Source organism: Neophocaena asiaeorientalis, unplaced genomic scaffold (genome assembly GCF_003031525.2).
Source record: "Neophocaena asiaeorientalis asiaeorientalis breed wild unplaced genomic scaffold, Neophocaena_asiaeorientalis_V1.1 scaffold240, whole genome shotgun sequence".
NCBI lineage: Eukaryota > Metazoa > Chordata > Mammalia > Artiodactyla > Phocoenidae > Neophocaena > Neophocaena asiaeorientalis.
The window spans coordinates 5,592,377-5,606,957 of NW_020185331.1; the positions used below are offsets into that span (position 1 = coordinate 5,592,377).

A 14,581-nucleotide genomic window follows, 5' to 3' on the forward strand; every position below is an offset into this window, starting at 1 on the left:
ATAAGAAAATGGTGTTTTTACCGAAAGAAAAAAAGCAGATATGAGTCCAATTTAATTCATATTCTATATCATCAAGTTGACTAATCATATCAGATTACATTTGTTCCTCATTTTATATATATATACATTAACTTAAAGTAAAAAAACAGTATGAAGGAATTCACTTATACATTCATTCTATAAATGTTTATTACAATTATTAAATATAAACAGGCTCGATTTACCTTAAAAAGAAGGCTTGCAAACTTACAGCAATTGTCATATTAGTAGTAAAACATTTGATGTTACTATCACAGATTCTATTCAACATTTTGCTGGAAGCCACACCTGGTGCAGAAATTAAAATTAAATGTATTAGCAAGGAAGAGACAAAATTGTTATCATACAGTAGGATTATCTACTTAGAAAATCCAAGGACTGATTTTTTTAAAAAGTCACCAGTTTAGAAAACAAAACAAAGTTTAACCATCCAAGTATACACAAAGCAAAGAAATATTTAAGATGAAAAACAATTAAACTATGGTCTATGTTTTCTTCCTCATGCTGGAACAAATATTAAAGAAGCAGTGACTGCTTATGTTATATCTGATAAAATTAATTTCACAATCAAAATTTGAATGGTAAATAAAGATGAAATTTACATTAAATAATGAAAACCTAGTAGTACTGATTTAGTCATTTTAAAGAACATAATGCCAAAATACATGAAAGAAAAGTAGACAGAAATGTGAGAGCAGGCAGAAATGTATACATACTTTGATAGTTTGTTTCTTATAGAAATAGGTTAATATGGAGACAAAAGATACTTCTCTAAAATAACATCTGTGTTGTAGAGGATATGTTGGAGGATAATTTCAAAATAATGAAAATTCAAATCTATGCAAGCAAATTTATGTGATGATACCCAAGCAGTACTATAAAGAAAAAAATCATGCTTTAAATATCTGTATTAGGGATAAGGCGTAAGTAAATGTTTTCTTTTTTTTTTTTTAAGGAGTTTGTGGTTAGAATTTCGAAAGAGAACAAAAGAAATCAAAGTGGAATAAGAAAACCAAGCATGAATGACAAAAATTAGAAAAATATATGAAACCATTAATTGGTTTTTACAGATTAAATTGATAAAATGTCAGCTCAATCGTAAAAGTACAAATTAGTACATTTATAATTGAATAGGAGATATATAAAATAAATCAATTAGATTTGAAAAGAGAGATCTGTCAGCTTGATGCTAAAAATTTAATTACTAGTATCAAAATATCTGGCTCCTTATAATGATATAATATGATAAAATTGACATTTAAAAGAGAATATGTCCAGACTGGTTATGAGAAATAATCCATAAATTGTCAGAAATAACCAATTAAAATGTCATCTGCTTGTGATGGCTGTCCTGAGACTTTTCCAAAGTATCAAATAACAAATCATTTCCATATACTCCCAAAGTATAGAAAATGATAGCAAGATACCCAGTTCCTTTGCTGAAGTAAATGTAATTTTCATTAAAAAAAATAAAAAGCAAGATAATGTAAAGACATTTAGGAGATTCTTTTTTATGAACATAGATGCAAAAATCCTAATAAAATCTCAGAAAATTGAATAGAGAAATATTTGGAAGAACTGCTAAAATAATTCTAGAGTTACAAAGTTCATATAACAGCTGCAGAACACATTACATTAATAAAAAACAATAAAATCATACATCATTGTAATATACACCAAAAAAGCATCTGAAAAAGTTCAATGTCTATTTCTTTTTTTTTTTTTTTCAATGTCTATTTCTAATTAAACTTAAAAAAAAATCTCTCTAAAAGTATGTTTTAGAAGAAAGAATAATAGAACCCCAGAATATTAGAGCTGTATGGGGCCTCACAAGTGATTAAATTCTAGCCTCATGTTTTATAGATGAAAAACATAGCCAGGGAGATTAAATGACTTACCCAAGGTCACTGAACTTGATGGTAGGTCTTCTGACTACTAGTCTAGCTTGCTATTATCTGTTACTTTTCTTATAAATAGAAACAAGGGTGCTTCCTGTCATTTCTAGTATTTAGCATAATAAAAAAGAAAAGGAAGTAATTGAATCCAATCCATTTACCCCTGCTACTTCATCTCTGGTAAGTAACCAGTTGGTCATCTAGCTTCTTCTTGAATACTTCTAATGTTTGGAGAATCCTTTACTTAGTGGTGGTGGCCATTTTGGAAAGCTCTATTTGAAAGATGGTTTTGTGTACTGAACCAAAAATCTGCCTTTCTGGACCATCCTGGAATTGTCAGACCAGTAGCTTCCAAGGTGGGATGTGTGGAGGTATGCACAAGGCCATCCTTTGAGGTAAGGGAAGAAAATATCTGTGTATATTTATTTTTTATCTTAAAAAGAGAAAATTAGCTTTTTGCTAATATTTAAAATATGGCGTGATATGAGATATCTGACTTGGCCTACATAGCATACCTATCATTTAGCAGGGGTGATATTAAAAACAAAAAATTCTGTGGCTGAAGCACTGACCAATCAGAATGAATGATGGTCACAAGCAGTCTGGTCCAAAATCAGCCCTGCACACTAGATACCTGAGGGAAAACTGGAAATAACTAAATGTAAGTTGATGGTGGTTTGTTTTATTGCAGTTTATCTGTGTGTGGTTAAGTGGATTTAAGGCTTATCAAATGATTCTTGTGAATAACCACAAATTGAAGATAATACAATAAAATAAGCACAAGTGAACAAGTGGAAAATGATAGAGCCTTTTCCTTAACCTCCCACTAATCTGTCCTTTCAAGATAAAGTTACCACTTTAACAATGAGTGAGAAAGTGACAACTTTTCTAAAGGAACTAATTTTATGGAGAGAGTGTTTTGAAAACTAATATTTTGGAGTGTTTTCACCATTAAACAATTGCCAAAAACCAGATATCTATTTTACACACTTAATAGAGATATTCTAACCTATAAAATATTCCAAAAAGGATCATTTCCATGGGTTTAATTTGTTAAAAATATAACACCTTCCTCTTAACATTTAACAACAACTAATTGACATCTGGGAAGATTATTATCGTCAGATGAGACTGAAAAATGAGTATACTTTAGTAAATCTTCCATTCAGATATCCTTTCAGTTGGAACCCCATATCGCCTTACTATCCTAATGAATAGAAATTCTTGTTATAACCACAAAGGGAAATAAGGTATACCAGTGTAGGAGTGTAGAAATTAATTAAATTAAAAATTTTTTTCTGCAAGATGAAATGACAATACTTAGAAAACAAGTGAATTGACCAAAAAAATACTAGAGGTTAAAAATGAACTTAGCAAAGTTGCTTTCCTAAATACAATTCAAAATAGACTGAGATTGATATGGAATCATTGATTCCATCACTATGACATTCTGGGAAAGGAGGGAGAACAGATCTATGGTTGTTTAGAAGCTGGGGTGGGGAGATTTACTATGCAAAGGGGCAGGAAGAAACATTTTGGGTGAGAGTCTTGATTGCGGTGATGTATATACCTTGTTAGAATTCACAGAACTGTACACTTTATAAAGAAAGGTGAATTTTACTGAATGTAAATTCTCTCTCAATACACTTGACTTTAAAAAGTAGACTGAGAAAAGGTGATTTCATTCCCAAAGGGAGCAAAAATCAGTATATACGTGGGTGTTCATACGAGCATTATAAAATGAAAAGCACAGTGGAGCAATAAAGGAAGATCCTTAATAGTAAGAGCCTCTTCCTGGTTGGAAAGACCAAAGACAGCCAAGCTGACTTTGGGCACACTAGGGCCGGAGCGCGAGGAAGGACTCGTGGTCGGACTGCGCAGGTGGGTTCCTGCCCGGGGGCGGGGCCTCGGGAGCGCTGGGCCTCCGGAGCGCTGGGCCTCGAGAGCAGGCTGCTGGGGACCCAAGTTCCAAAGTCCGAGGAGACAGTGAGTGTGGTCCCTCGCCTCCCCGCCCGCCCCCAGGGCAGGCTCTCTGCCCCTAACCCTGCTCCCCCCACCCCCACCATCACCACCCGCTGCGCTCCCGCCTGCCGCCCGCCCCTAGACCACCCCTCAGTCCCGGGGCTCCCTTCCCCCATGCGGGCTCAGCGCCCTCGCCTTTAAGCTGCCTTTTCTCCCTCCTGGCAGTGGCCACCACCCGCGACGCTGAGATCCGGAAGGACGTGCAGGTGCTCGCAGTAGGGCCTATGGCTGCGGTGGAGCCTCAGCTGAGTGGGAACTTTAGGCCTTTGGAAGCCCAACCTGGCCCGCCAGGATCCTTGGGGTGGGGCAGGGCCAAGTCCGGGCTTAGAGCTTTGTAGCGAGCAAAGGCTGGCCAGGCCTGGCGGGGCTGGAGGGGGTTGGTGGGGCGTATGGGCGCCTCCACCCTGAGGACACCAGCTCCAACTCTTCTTTTCTCACCCCTCACCCCACCCTTGGCCCCTGGGTCAGACCTACTACGGGCAGGTGCTGAAGAAATCAGCAGACCTCCAGACCAATGCGTGTGTCACTGCAGCCAGGCCAGTCCCTAAGCACATCCGGGAAGCCCTGCAGAATGTAAATGAGGAGGTATCCTTGAGGTAAAGTGCCCTGTGCTGCCTCCACGCAGACCCCAGACAGCATCTTTCTCAAAATATAGTGATGCCAGGTCGCTAGGGAATTAACCCATCTCCTCAAATCCATGGAGCTTGCCTTATCTATTATAAAACTGGTAAAGCACAGCACTGATCGATCATCTTACTGCTCTGTTGAAGAGCTTCCAGTGACCCACACATTTGCCCCTTTACTCACAGGATACATTCACACTCCTTGGACCTGACATTCAAGCCTGTCCCCGTTGGCCCTCCCTTCCTAACCAACCTTGGCTCCCTCTGATGCACTATACTGTAACCAGACCTTTCCCTTCCTCCTGCCATCAACACTGCCAAGATGATTTCTGCCGGCCCGGCATGAAGTTATCAGTCTGGAATGCCTTCCCCCTGCTTGCTTTCTTCCTTTTTAAAAAAATAATTTATTTATTTTTGACTGCATTGGGTCTTCATCCCTACGCGAGGGCTTTCTCTAGTTGTGGCCAGCGGGGCTACTCTTCGTTGTGGTGCGAGGGTTTCTCACTGCGGTGGCTTCTCTTGTTGCAGAGCACGGGCTCTAGGTGTGCGAGCTTCAGTAGTTGTGGCACGCGGGCTCAGTTGCTCCGCGGCATGTGGGATCTTCCCAGACCAGGGCTTGAACCCATGTCCCCTGCATTGGCAGGTGGATTCTTAACCACTGTGCCACTAGGGAAGCCCCCCCACCCCGTCCTTTCTACCTTCCAAATCTACCTATCCAACGCTTCACTGATGTCCTACCTACTTTGTGAAGCCTTCTTTAATCCTTGGGCACCACTTTCCCAAACCACTATAACACTTACTTCCTGTGCCACTCAGTTTGTAAATAAATCATGGAAAATGTTTTCTGTGTTTGCGTTTTATCTCCCTCGTTAAATACACTTAAGGGACAGAATTTTTGTCTTACCTTTCTTCTTCAATAACTAGGAAGTCCTGGACCTGCATAAGATGCTCAGTTAATGCCTAACAAATATTTTAGTTGGTTTATTTGTCTTAGTACCTGGTACAGTGCCCATCAACTCAATGGTAAACAAAGCAGATAGAGTCCCAGCCTTCATGGAGCTTCCGGTGTAGTGAGGGAGACTAAACATCTAAAGAGAAATTGAATGGATGATGGAAGGAAGAAAAGGAGGGAGGGAGGGAGGAAGGATTTATAAGATTTAATGGTTCCACATCTTCTCGTCTCTAGAGGGAAAAAATGTGTATATATTTTCTATTTCCCAGATATTATGGCTGTGGTCTGGTCATCCCTGAGTGTCTGGAAAACTGCTGGATTTTGGACCTGGGGAGTGGAAGTGGCCGAGACTGCTATGCACTTAGTCAGCTGGTTGGTGAGAAGGGACATGTCACCGGAATAGACATGACAGAAGGTCAGGTGAGGCAATTATTTCAAGGACAAGGAGGAAAAAATTCTGAAGAGCATTCTTCTAGAGATAAAGTTGTTTCCTTGTGACTCTTCAAGGATAATTTAAGAAGGGTGCTAAATGCAGTGCTCGCTTGTGCCATTACTGCTTCCTGACCTGGAAACCGAGAACTTTGACAATTAGGGGCTTCTCTGGGAGCACAGAGTCAAAGGTTTGATCTGATTTATGAATATCAAGATGACTGAATGGAGTTTGATCTTTTCCTTCTTTCTGCCATCTGTCCTGAAAGATTTTCTTATTGTGTGAAGAGTTTATTCAAATAAAACCCATGTATCAAACAGGGGGTTTATGCCCCATTGAGTTGTCCCACTCTGTAGTATATCCTGCATGCCCAGATGAACCTCGTTTATGTACCTAAAACATTCTGGGGGCAGTACATTCCATTAGTAATAGGAAACTTTAAGAAAAAATTAGTGCATTAAAAAATGTTGATTATCAAATCTATTTTTTTTTCTTCCTTTAGGTAGAAGTGGCTAACAAGTACATTGAATATCACATGGAAAAATATGGCTTCCAGGCACCCAATGTGACTTTTATTCATGGCTACATAGAGAAGTTAGGAGAGGCTGGCATCAAGAATGAGAGTTACGATATTGTTATGTAGGTCTATGTCCTTACTGTTGTGAAGATAGCCCATTTCCTATTGAACACACGAATGTCACCACTTTTTGCTGAATGGATTCTTATTTGGGGGGTTAAACTAAACTTAGCATAACTTAATAAAGGGATGGAGATGGCCTGGGGCCCTTGTAGTCCACCAGCCACAGAACACACTAGCCTGAGAGAGAACGTATTTTAATTTTTTTTTTTGGGGGGGTGCATTGGGTCTCCGTCACTGTGCACGGGCTTTCTATAGTTGTGTCGAGCAGAGGCTACTCTTCATTGTGGTGCGCTGGCTTCTCACTGCGGTGGCTTCGGTTGTTGCAGAGCATGGGCTCTAGGGGCTCGGGCTTCAGTAGTTGTGGCATATAGGCTCTAGAGCACAGGCTCAGTAGTTGTGGCACACAGTTGCTCCATGGCATGTGGGATCTTCCCAGACCAGGGATCGAACCTGTGTCCCCTGCATTGGCAGGCGGATTCTTAACCACTGCACCACCAGGGAAGTCCCGAGAATGTATTTTAAACTTAACCGTGGTTTACGAATGGGCCCAAAAGACCAGCAAGACCAATGAGTCTGCTTATACAATATGTTATCTTCAGTATTATTTTCATGGCAAATTATAGGATTCTGTGTTGCTGTTTTTCCTCTGAGTTGTCAAATCATGCCTTAATAAAGCTGCCTTTGAGGAACTTAGCCTATTTACATGTGGCATAAGAAACGCCTTGTGCAGTAGGCGTCTGGTCCCAGGTCATTGTGTACAGTCAACATCAGGGCAGAAACAAATAAGAAGCATGCCTCAAAATTTTTTCTGCACGCTCAAACTTGCTAACAGTTTATTGAGATTTCAAACACTCTGTCCATCTCCCTTATCTTGGGACAAAGTTGAGTGTGGGGAAGAGAGGAGGGAGGTGGGAAGAATAGTGTAGCTTTGAGAAAATGGTGGGAACCACCTTTAGGTAATCTCCAAAGGATTTGAAGGTGTCTAAGTAGTCTGCAGACGTGCTTGACATTCTGTCTCTTCTTTTTTAGATCCAATTGTGTCATTAACCTTGTACCTGATAAACAGCAAGTGCTGCAGGAGGTATATCGAGTGTTAAAGGTGAGGGGAAGAGGGAGACCAGTGGTCTTTGAACATCAGTGAGAGCACATGGGATATGTCCTGTTCTTGTCCCCTTGAGCTGAGAGCTCAAACTCTCAATTTCTCCATTAAATTAGAAAGAGTGGCAAAATGTGGGAGTGACAGGAATACCCTAGATATGAATTTGTTTTCCTCTAGGTTGCAAAAGGTGATAAATCTGAGAGTCACGATTGTGATTGAATATGTTAAAATTTGCTTTCTTGGCTGTTTTTCCTCCTGCTTGCTGCTGTACATAATCCTAGAATAGCATCTGCAGAGCTGTGGGGACCTTTGGACTGACTACTAAGGTTATTTTGAATATACTTTCCTAGCATGGACAGTGTTTCTCAGGGATCCTTATTTTGTATCCATCAGGGCTCCAGATCTTTGGGAAGTTAAGGAAGATGGATCTTTTCCATTAACTAGTCTCTTAAAGGAAAACTTGCAGGAGCTCCACACCCTCTATATGTATCATGAGATGTATCTCTTCATGACAGAAGATAGAAGATTATGAGATTCTTGGTTTATAGGGCTGTTTTAGAGATCAAATAAGAATATCTATGTAGAAACGATTTAACAATGTCTTAATGAGTAGGCCATTGTATAGACCAGCTCACTGTGTTCACCAGGGTGTATGTGTAGAAGGTAGAGACATTACTATAGAATCTAGATGTCCGTGCTCTTGAAATTAGTTGAATAAAATCTTAAAATCTGATCACTCATATGCCTGAGATTTTAAGGACAATGTTTTAAAAAGATAATGTGTTATTATAAAAATAAATAACATTACAAAAGTTATATAATTTTTAAGGGAGAAGAGTTTATGAATACCGTTTACTTTTGTTAGTTCTGTAACAACCTGTGGTTACTTTCGCTTCAGATTGGTTAAGCTTGGAAAGTTATTTTATTACCTGTTGAGTGAGGCACTGAAAACAAATCTTGGCAGTTGGCTATGATTATAACTAGGGAGGCAGCTAGTAGTTATTTGTCCAAAAAGGGTCAGCTCAAGAACTTCGGTTGTTTTTTTAAAACTTGATTTTAGCCCCTCATTCCTTTGCTATCTGGGACTAATGTAATCTTTAACCTTGTTTGGATTAATTCTGCTGTTTCAGCACGGTGGGGAGCTATATTTCAGTGACGTCTATGCTAGCCTTGAATTGCCAGAAGAAGTCAGGACACACAAAGTTTTAAGGGGTAGGTTTTTGTGTTTTATTTTGTTTTGAGGCAGATACTCGTCCAAGTACAGAGTTCCATCCTGCTAATATCCAGGATGAGGCTTTGTGATGTGGGAACATGGGATTAGTTCAGGAGGCTTAGGTTCTGTTCCTCCTCTGACACTCAAATCTGGTATGACCTTGGACAATTCAATTCATCTCTTTGAGCCGTGTGTTCTGTACTGTAAAATGGAGGTAATAATTCAATCTGCCTTAGAGGGCTGTTATGAAGATTAAATGGGATAATGAATGTGAAAAATTCTTAAAAGCTCTAGTGTGGAAATGACGGCAACTGCTCCAGAGTTGATGCCTCCTTAATTCCCCGTGTTCTCATCATTATTGTGTTGTCGATTCCTTTACTGTCATTTTCATGGAGTCTCTGGACGTTGAGGAGGTAAATGCATGTGTTTGGTCAGTCTGGTTATGAAATCAAAAGTTCTTAACTTTTAAAAATAAATCATGTTAACTTTTTTCTTATTATACAAGAAGAAATGGATATTGTTAAAAAGTTGGAAAATAGGGAATTCCCTGGTGTCCAGTGGTTAGGACTCCGCAGGGGGCCCAGGTTCAATTTCTGGTCGGGGAACTAAGATCCCGACAGCCGTGTGGCGCAGCCAAAAAAGAAAAAAAAAAAGTTGGAAAATACAAAAAAAAAAGTTACTACTAAGCACATAACCCAGTAATAACCTCTTTTAATAGCTTAGTATACACACTTCTGGGTTTTTTTTCCTGTGGGTGTGTATAATAATATTGGGAGTATGCTGCATATAGAATTTAGTATTCTAATTTTATTTAGCATATTTCCTAAGCCTAAAACTTTAAAAAAATTTTTAAATGTTTGTATTATACAACTGTATTGTACAGCTGCACCATAATTTATTTGACCATTTCTCTATTGGTGATGATTTAGATTATTTCTAATTTGTTGATGTAATAAATTTAAAAACTGTAAAATGCCTTATGAACATTAATAGTAATTACTGTTCTAGTAGCAGATCATTATGAGATTAATCTGGAACTAAGAGGCAGTTTTGGAATTTTTCTTGTATGTTTTTTTACATAGAGTGCTTTTCAGAATGTGACCTAATACCTACATGAATATTATGATTGATAGAACCAATATATTAGTGACTGTCCTGAACAATGGTTCCCAGAGACCATTAGCTAGCATATCTGGTTTCAACCATGACTTTCTATACCTTGGGGGACACTCAGGTCCTTCTTCTATTTTTCTAGAACCTATGCTTTAAGTAATACCATAGCCTAATCAATTATACAGAAGAATAATTCCCTTAATACCTAGTTGTATTGGTTGATCTGTGATTTTTCTTGTTTTTAGGTGAGTGCCTGGGTGGTGCTTTGTACTGGAAGGACCTTGCTATCCTTGCCCAAAAAATTGGGTTCTGCCCTCCACGTTTGGTCACTGCCAATTTTATTACAGTTCAAAACAAGGAACTAGAAAACATGATCGGTAAGAAACAGCAGTAGGGACTGTTATAACTGCACCCTGAATGGTTCAAATTTGGTGATTATCAAGTGTCTCCTGAGTGAGTCTCATTGAAGGAGACTTTTGTCATCTGGAAATCTCCATCTTGTCTCCTGTTTAATGGCAACCTCCCAAAGTTTGGCATTTAATAAAGCACTTTGAAGTTATTCAGTAAATAGAGTGATGGGCCCATAAAGATAATTGATGGCATGCAAAGAAGAAATCGTCTTTATAATATTAAGCCTTCATCTGCTGAGCAAACCAATAGCCGTTGGAGTGCTGGAGATGAACCATGAGTATATTCTGTTTTTAGGTGACTGCCATTTTGTTTCTGCTACATTTCGCCTTTTCAAACTCCCTAAGACAGGACCAACCAAAAGATGCCAAGTTATTTACAATGGAGGAATCACAGGACACGAAAAAGAACTAATATTTGATGCAAATTTCACATTTAAGGTAAATAAAGATTTCCATGACTTGCAGCATTCTTCCTATTCTTCCCTTTGCTCCAGGAACCTTTTCTTAACCTTCCATTGCTTCTCACTCTTCTGGTCTTGGTGTATGTGCGTTTGTCTATATATATACACACACATATACATATACGTATATACATATTTGCTGAACCATTGAAAAGTAAGTTGCAGATATCATGACATTTTACCTTTAAAGAGTTCAGCATGCATCTCCTAAGAATAAAATATTCTCCTACATAACCAAATACCATTGTGACATCTAAAAAACTTTTCTATGAGAAATGTCATTCAGACATCAAATTAATGGAATTATAGAGAAAGGATGGAAAAATAGGAGAGGACTGCATAACAGTATTTCAGTTGTTTAATTGTATTGTGGAATTAAGGATTGTTAGTGTTTAATGATGACATTGACATTTCTACTACTCTTTTTAGAGTAGGTTTTGTTTTCTCAAAACAGAGACGTACAGGCTTTGGAATTAGATACCTGGTTTCAAATTCTGGCTCTGTTATTTATTTATTACTCAGGTAAACTTGAATGTGCCACCAAAATTGTTTGAGATACAATTTGCTCCACTGTAAAAGTAGGGATAATAATACCTACATGGCAGAATTTCTATAAAGATTAGCAATAATGTAGCAAAACATTGGTACTGGGAACTCAGTAAATAGAAGATGCAGTCATTATTTGCTCCAGAGGTGGAAGAACTTTACTGTTTCCTTCATCTGGTTTTTTTGTCTAGATAGCATTTTCAAATTTCTAAAATACGCCCTGGTGCAGCAGAGCCATTAATGCTTTTTCACTGATACACTGCCACTTGCCTGCTTCGTTAGGTTCACAGGATCAGAGTGGGAAGGGCCTTTGAAATCATTACTCTGGCCTACTGGCTTTCAAAACATTTCTAATAGCAGAATTATTTTTTATTGAGATATAATTGACATATAACATTATATTAGTTTCAGGTATACAACATAATGATTTAATACTTGTATGTATTGTAAAATGATCACCACAGTAAGTCTAGTTAATGTCCATTACCATACATATTTACAAATTGTTTTTTCTTGTGATGAGAACTTTTAAGGTTTACTTTCTCAGCAACTTTCAAATATATAATACACTATTATTAACTAAAGTCACTATGCTGTACATTATATCCTCATGAGTTATTTATTTTATAACTGAGAGTTTGTATCTTTTGATCCACTTTAACCATTTCGCCCACTCTCTAACCCCCCCAGAATTATTTCTTTCAGCAAAATTTTAGTTAAAAGACCAATACTATGTGTCCGTCATTGCTTTATATAATCCCAGTATCTGAAGGGATACAAGCAGAGTTTATCTGATAGGAGCAGGGATTGGACAGCTCAGAATCTCCTGTGTTCGCTCCTGGTTCCCAAGGCGTAGACCCTTTACACCCTTCCCAGGCACCCTGGGACTCAAGGAAATACACTAAAAGCCACTAGTCCAAAGCCCTCATTTTAGCAATGAACAAGGTGAAACTCAGAGAGCAGTGGTTTTCTACATTTGCCTCTGAGCAGAGACTAGACACTGGAGCCACAAGTGCCCTTTTTTTTGCACTGTCACCAAAGGAAAACTGATAACGACACTGGTCAGTTCCATGTGGAAATAAGCATGAAGCTAGCAGCAGGGTCTGAACATGAGAAAATACTTATGTCAAAAGGTATAGTCTCTTTATCTTGAGATATTGCTCATTAGTAGAACTTCAGGGTGTTTTTCTTCTATTGAGACAAAAGAGGCATCTCTAAGAATGTGTTTTTCATGTTACCCTTCAGAAAGATGAAACTGTTGAAGTGGACGAAGAAACAGCAGCTATCCTGAAGAATTCACGATTTGCCCAAGATTTTCTGATCAGGCCAATTGGAGAGAAGTTGCCGACATGTGGAGGCTATACTGCTCTTGAAGCAAAGGTTTGCTCGGCTTTCAATTCCCTAACCTCAAACAGAGAACCATTTAAAAAATCGTTATGGTCACCACAGACTGCTAAAGCAAAAAACAAAGCATTGTTCTTTTAGTTGGCCACCATAACTTATTTCTAGCATTTTTGTACCTATAAAATGATTTACCTTCATAACTTCATTTTCCTGGACTTCCCTGGTGGCACAGTGGTTAAGAATCCGCCTGCCAATGCAGGGGACACGGGTTCGAGCCCTGGTTCGGGGAGATCCCACATGCCGCTGAGCAGCTAAGCCTGTGCGCCACAACTACTGAGCCTGTGCTCTAGAGCCGGCGAGCCACAACTACTGAAACCCGTGCGCCTAGAGCCCACGCTCTGCAGCAAGAGAAGCCACCGCAATGAGAAGCCTGAGCACCGCAAAGAAGAGTAGCCCCCGCTCACTTTTTTTTCTTTTAATAAATTAAAAGAAAAGAAATGAGAAAGAAACCATAAAGGAAACGACTACATAGAAATTGAAAACATCTATTCAGGAAAAAAAAGCAAATAAAAAGATAAATGAGAGAAAATATTTGCAAAATATAATAGTCTCCTATAGAGAGACTATTCAAAAATGAATATCACTCTAATAGAAAATGGTTAAAGGAATTAAAGGAATTATTATAGGACGTTCACAATGCTCTATGTGAACATTATAAATTTACTTATGTTTTCTTTTAGTACTTTTTAAAAATGAGATAAAATTCATGTAACATAAAATTCATTATTTTAACCATTTTAACATGTACAATTTAGCAGCTTTTAGTATATTTATAAGGTTGTGCAACTATTACCACTATCTAGTGCCAGAAAACTTTCATCACCTGCAAAAGAAATCCCATGCCCATTAAGCCGTAATTCCCCAATCTCCCCCTCTCCCACCCCTGGCAATAACTAATCTGCTTTCTGTCTTTGGATTTGCTTATTCTGGACATTTCATGTAAGTGGAATCATACACTACGTGGCCTTTTTTGTTTGGCTTCTTTTACTTAATATAATGTTTTAAAGGTTTATCCATATAGCAGTATTTCATTCCTTTTTATGGCTGAACAGTAGTCCCTTGTATTAGGGACTAAAAATGAGGATAGACCTCATTTTTTTTTTTTTATCCATTCATCAGTTGACAGACATTTAGGTTGTTTCTACTTTTTGGCTATTGTGAGTAGTGTTGCTGTGAACATGCCTGTGTATGTGTTTCATGTACTTGTTTGAGTAGTTATTTTCAATCCTTTTGGGTCTATATCTAGAAGTGGAATTGTTGGGTCATATGGTAATTCTCCATTTAACTTTTTGGAAAGCCACCAAACAGTGTTCTACAGTGGCTGCACCATTTTACATTCCTACCAGCAGTGTACAAGGGTTCCAGTTTCTCTACATCCTTGTCAACACTTGTTATTTTCTGTTCTGTTTTGATTGTAACCATCTTAGTGTGAAGTGGTACCTCACTGTGGTTTTGATTTGCATTTCCCTAATGACAAATGATGTTAAGCATCTTCTCATGTGCTTGTTGACTGTATAATTTCTTGACCATTTGTATATTTTCTCTGAAGAACTGTCTTGTCCTTTGCCTGTTTTTAAATTGGGTAGTTTGTCTTTTTGTTGCAGAGTTGTAAGAGTTCTTTATATATTCTGGATACTAGACCCTTATCACGTACATGATTTGCAAAAACGTCTCCCACTCTGTGTGTTATCTTTTTTTTTTTTTTTTTTTTTTTTTTTTTTTTTTTTTTTTTTT

The 14,581-nt window shown here is 38.3% G+C and overlaps 1 protein-coding gene across 1 annotated transcript in view; it reads left to right on the plus strand.

The window, feature by feature from the left end:
* Positions 1-3,752: 3,752 nt before the first annotated feature.
* AS3MT (arsenite methyltransferase) overlaps positions 3,753-14,581 on the plus strand; it is a 16,571-nt gene continuing 5,742 nt past the window's right edge. The window contains exons 1-10 of the mRNA XM_024734980.1: positions 3,753-3,920; positions 4,122-4,162; positions 4,425-4,552; positions 5,801-5,951; positions 6,464-6,600; positions 7,631-7,700; positions 8,831-8,912; positions 10,272-10,403; positions 10,732-10,874; positions 12,689-12,823. Coding sequence (XP_024590748.1) covers position 3,920; positions 4,122-4,162; positions 4,425-4,552; positions 5,801-5,951; positions 6,464-6,600; positions 7,631-7,700; positions 8,831-8,912; positions 10,272-10,403; positions 10,732-10,874; positions 12,689-12,823 — 1,020 coding nt within the window. The 5' untranslated portion in view covers positions 3,753-3,919. The remainder of the gene's footprint in view (positions 3,921-4,121; positions 4,163-4,424; positions 4,553-5,800; positions 5,952-6,463; positions 6,601-7,630; positions 7,701-8,830; positions 8,913-10,271; positions 10,404-10,731; positions 10,875-12,688; positions 12,824-14,581) is intronic.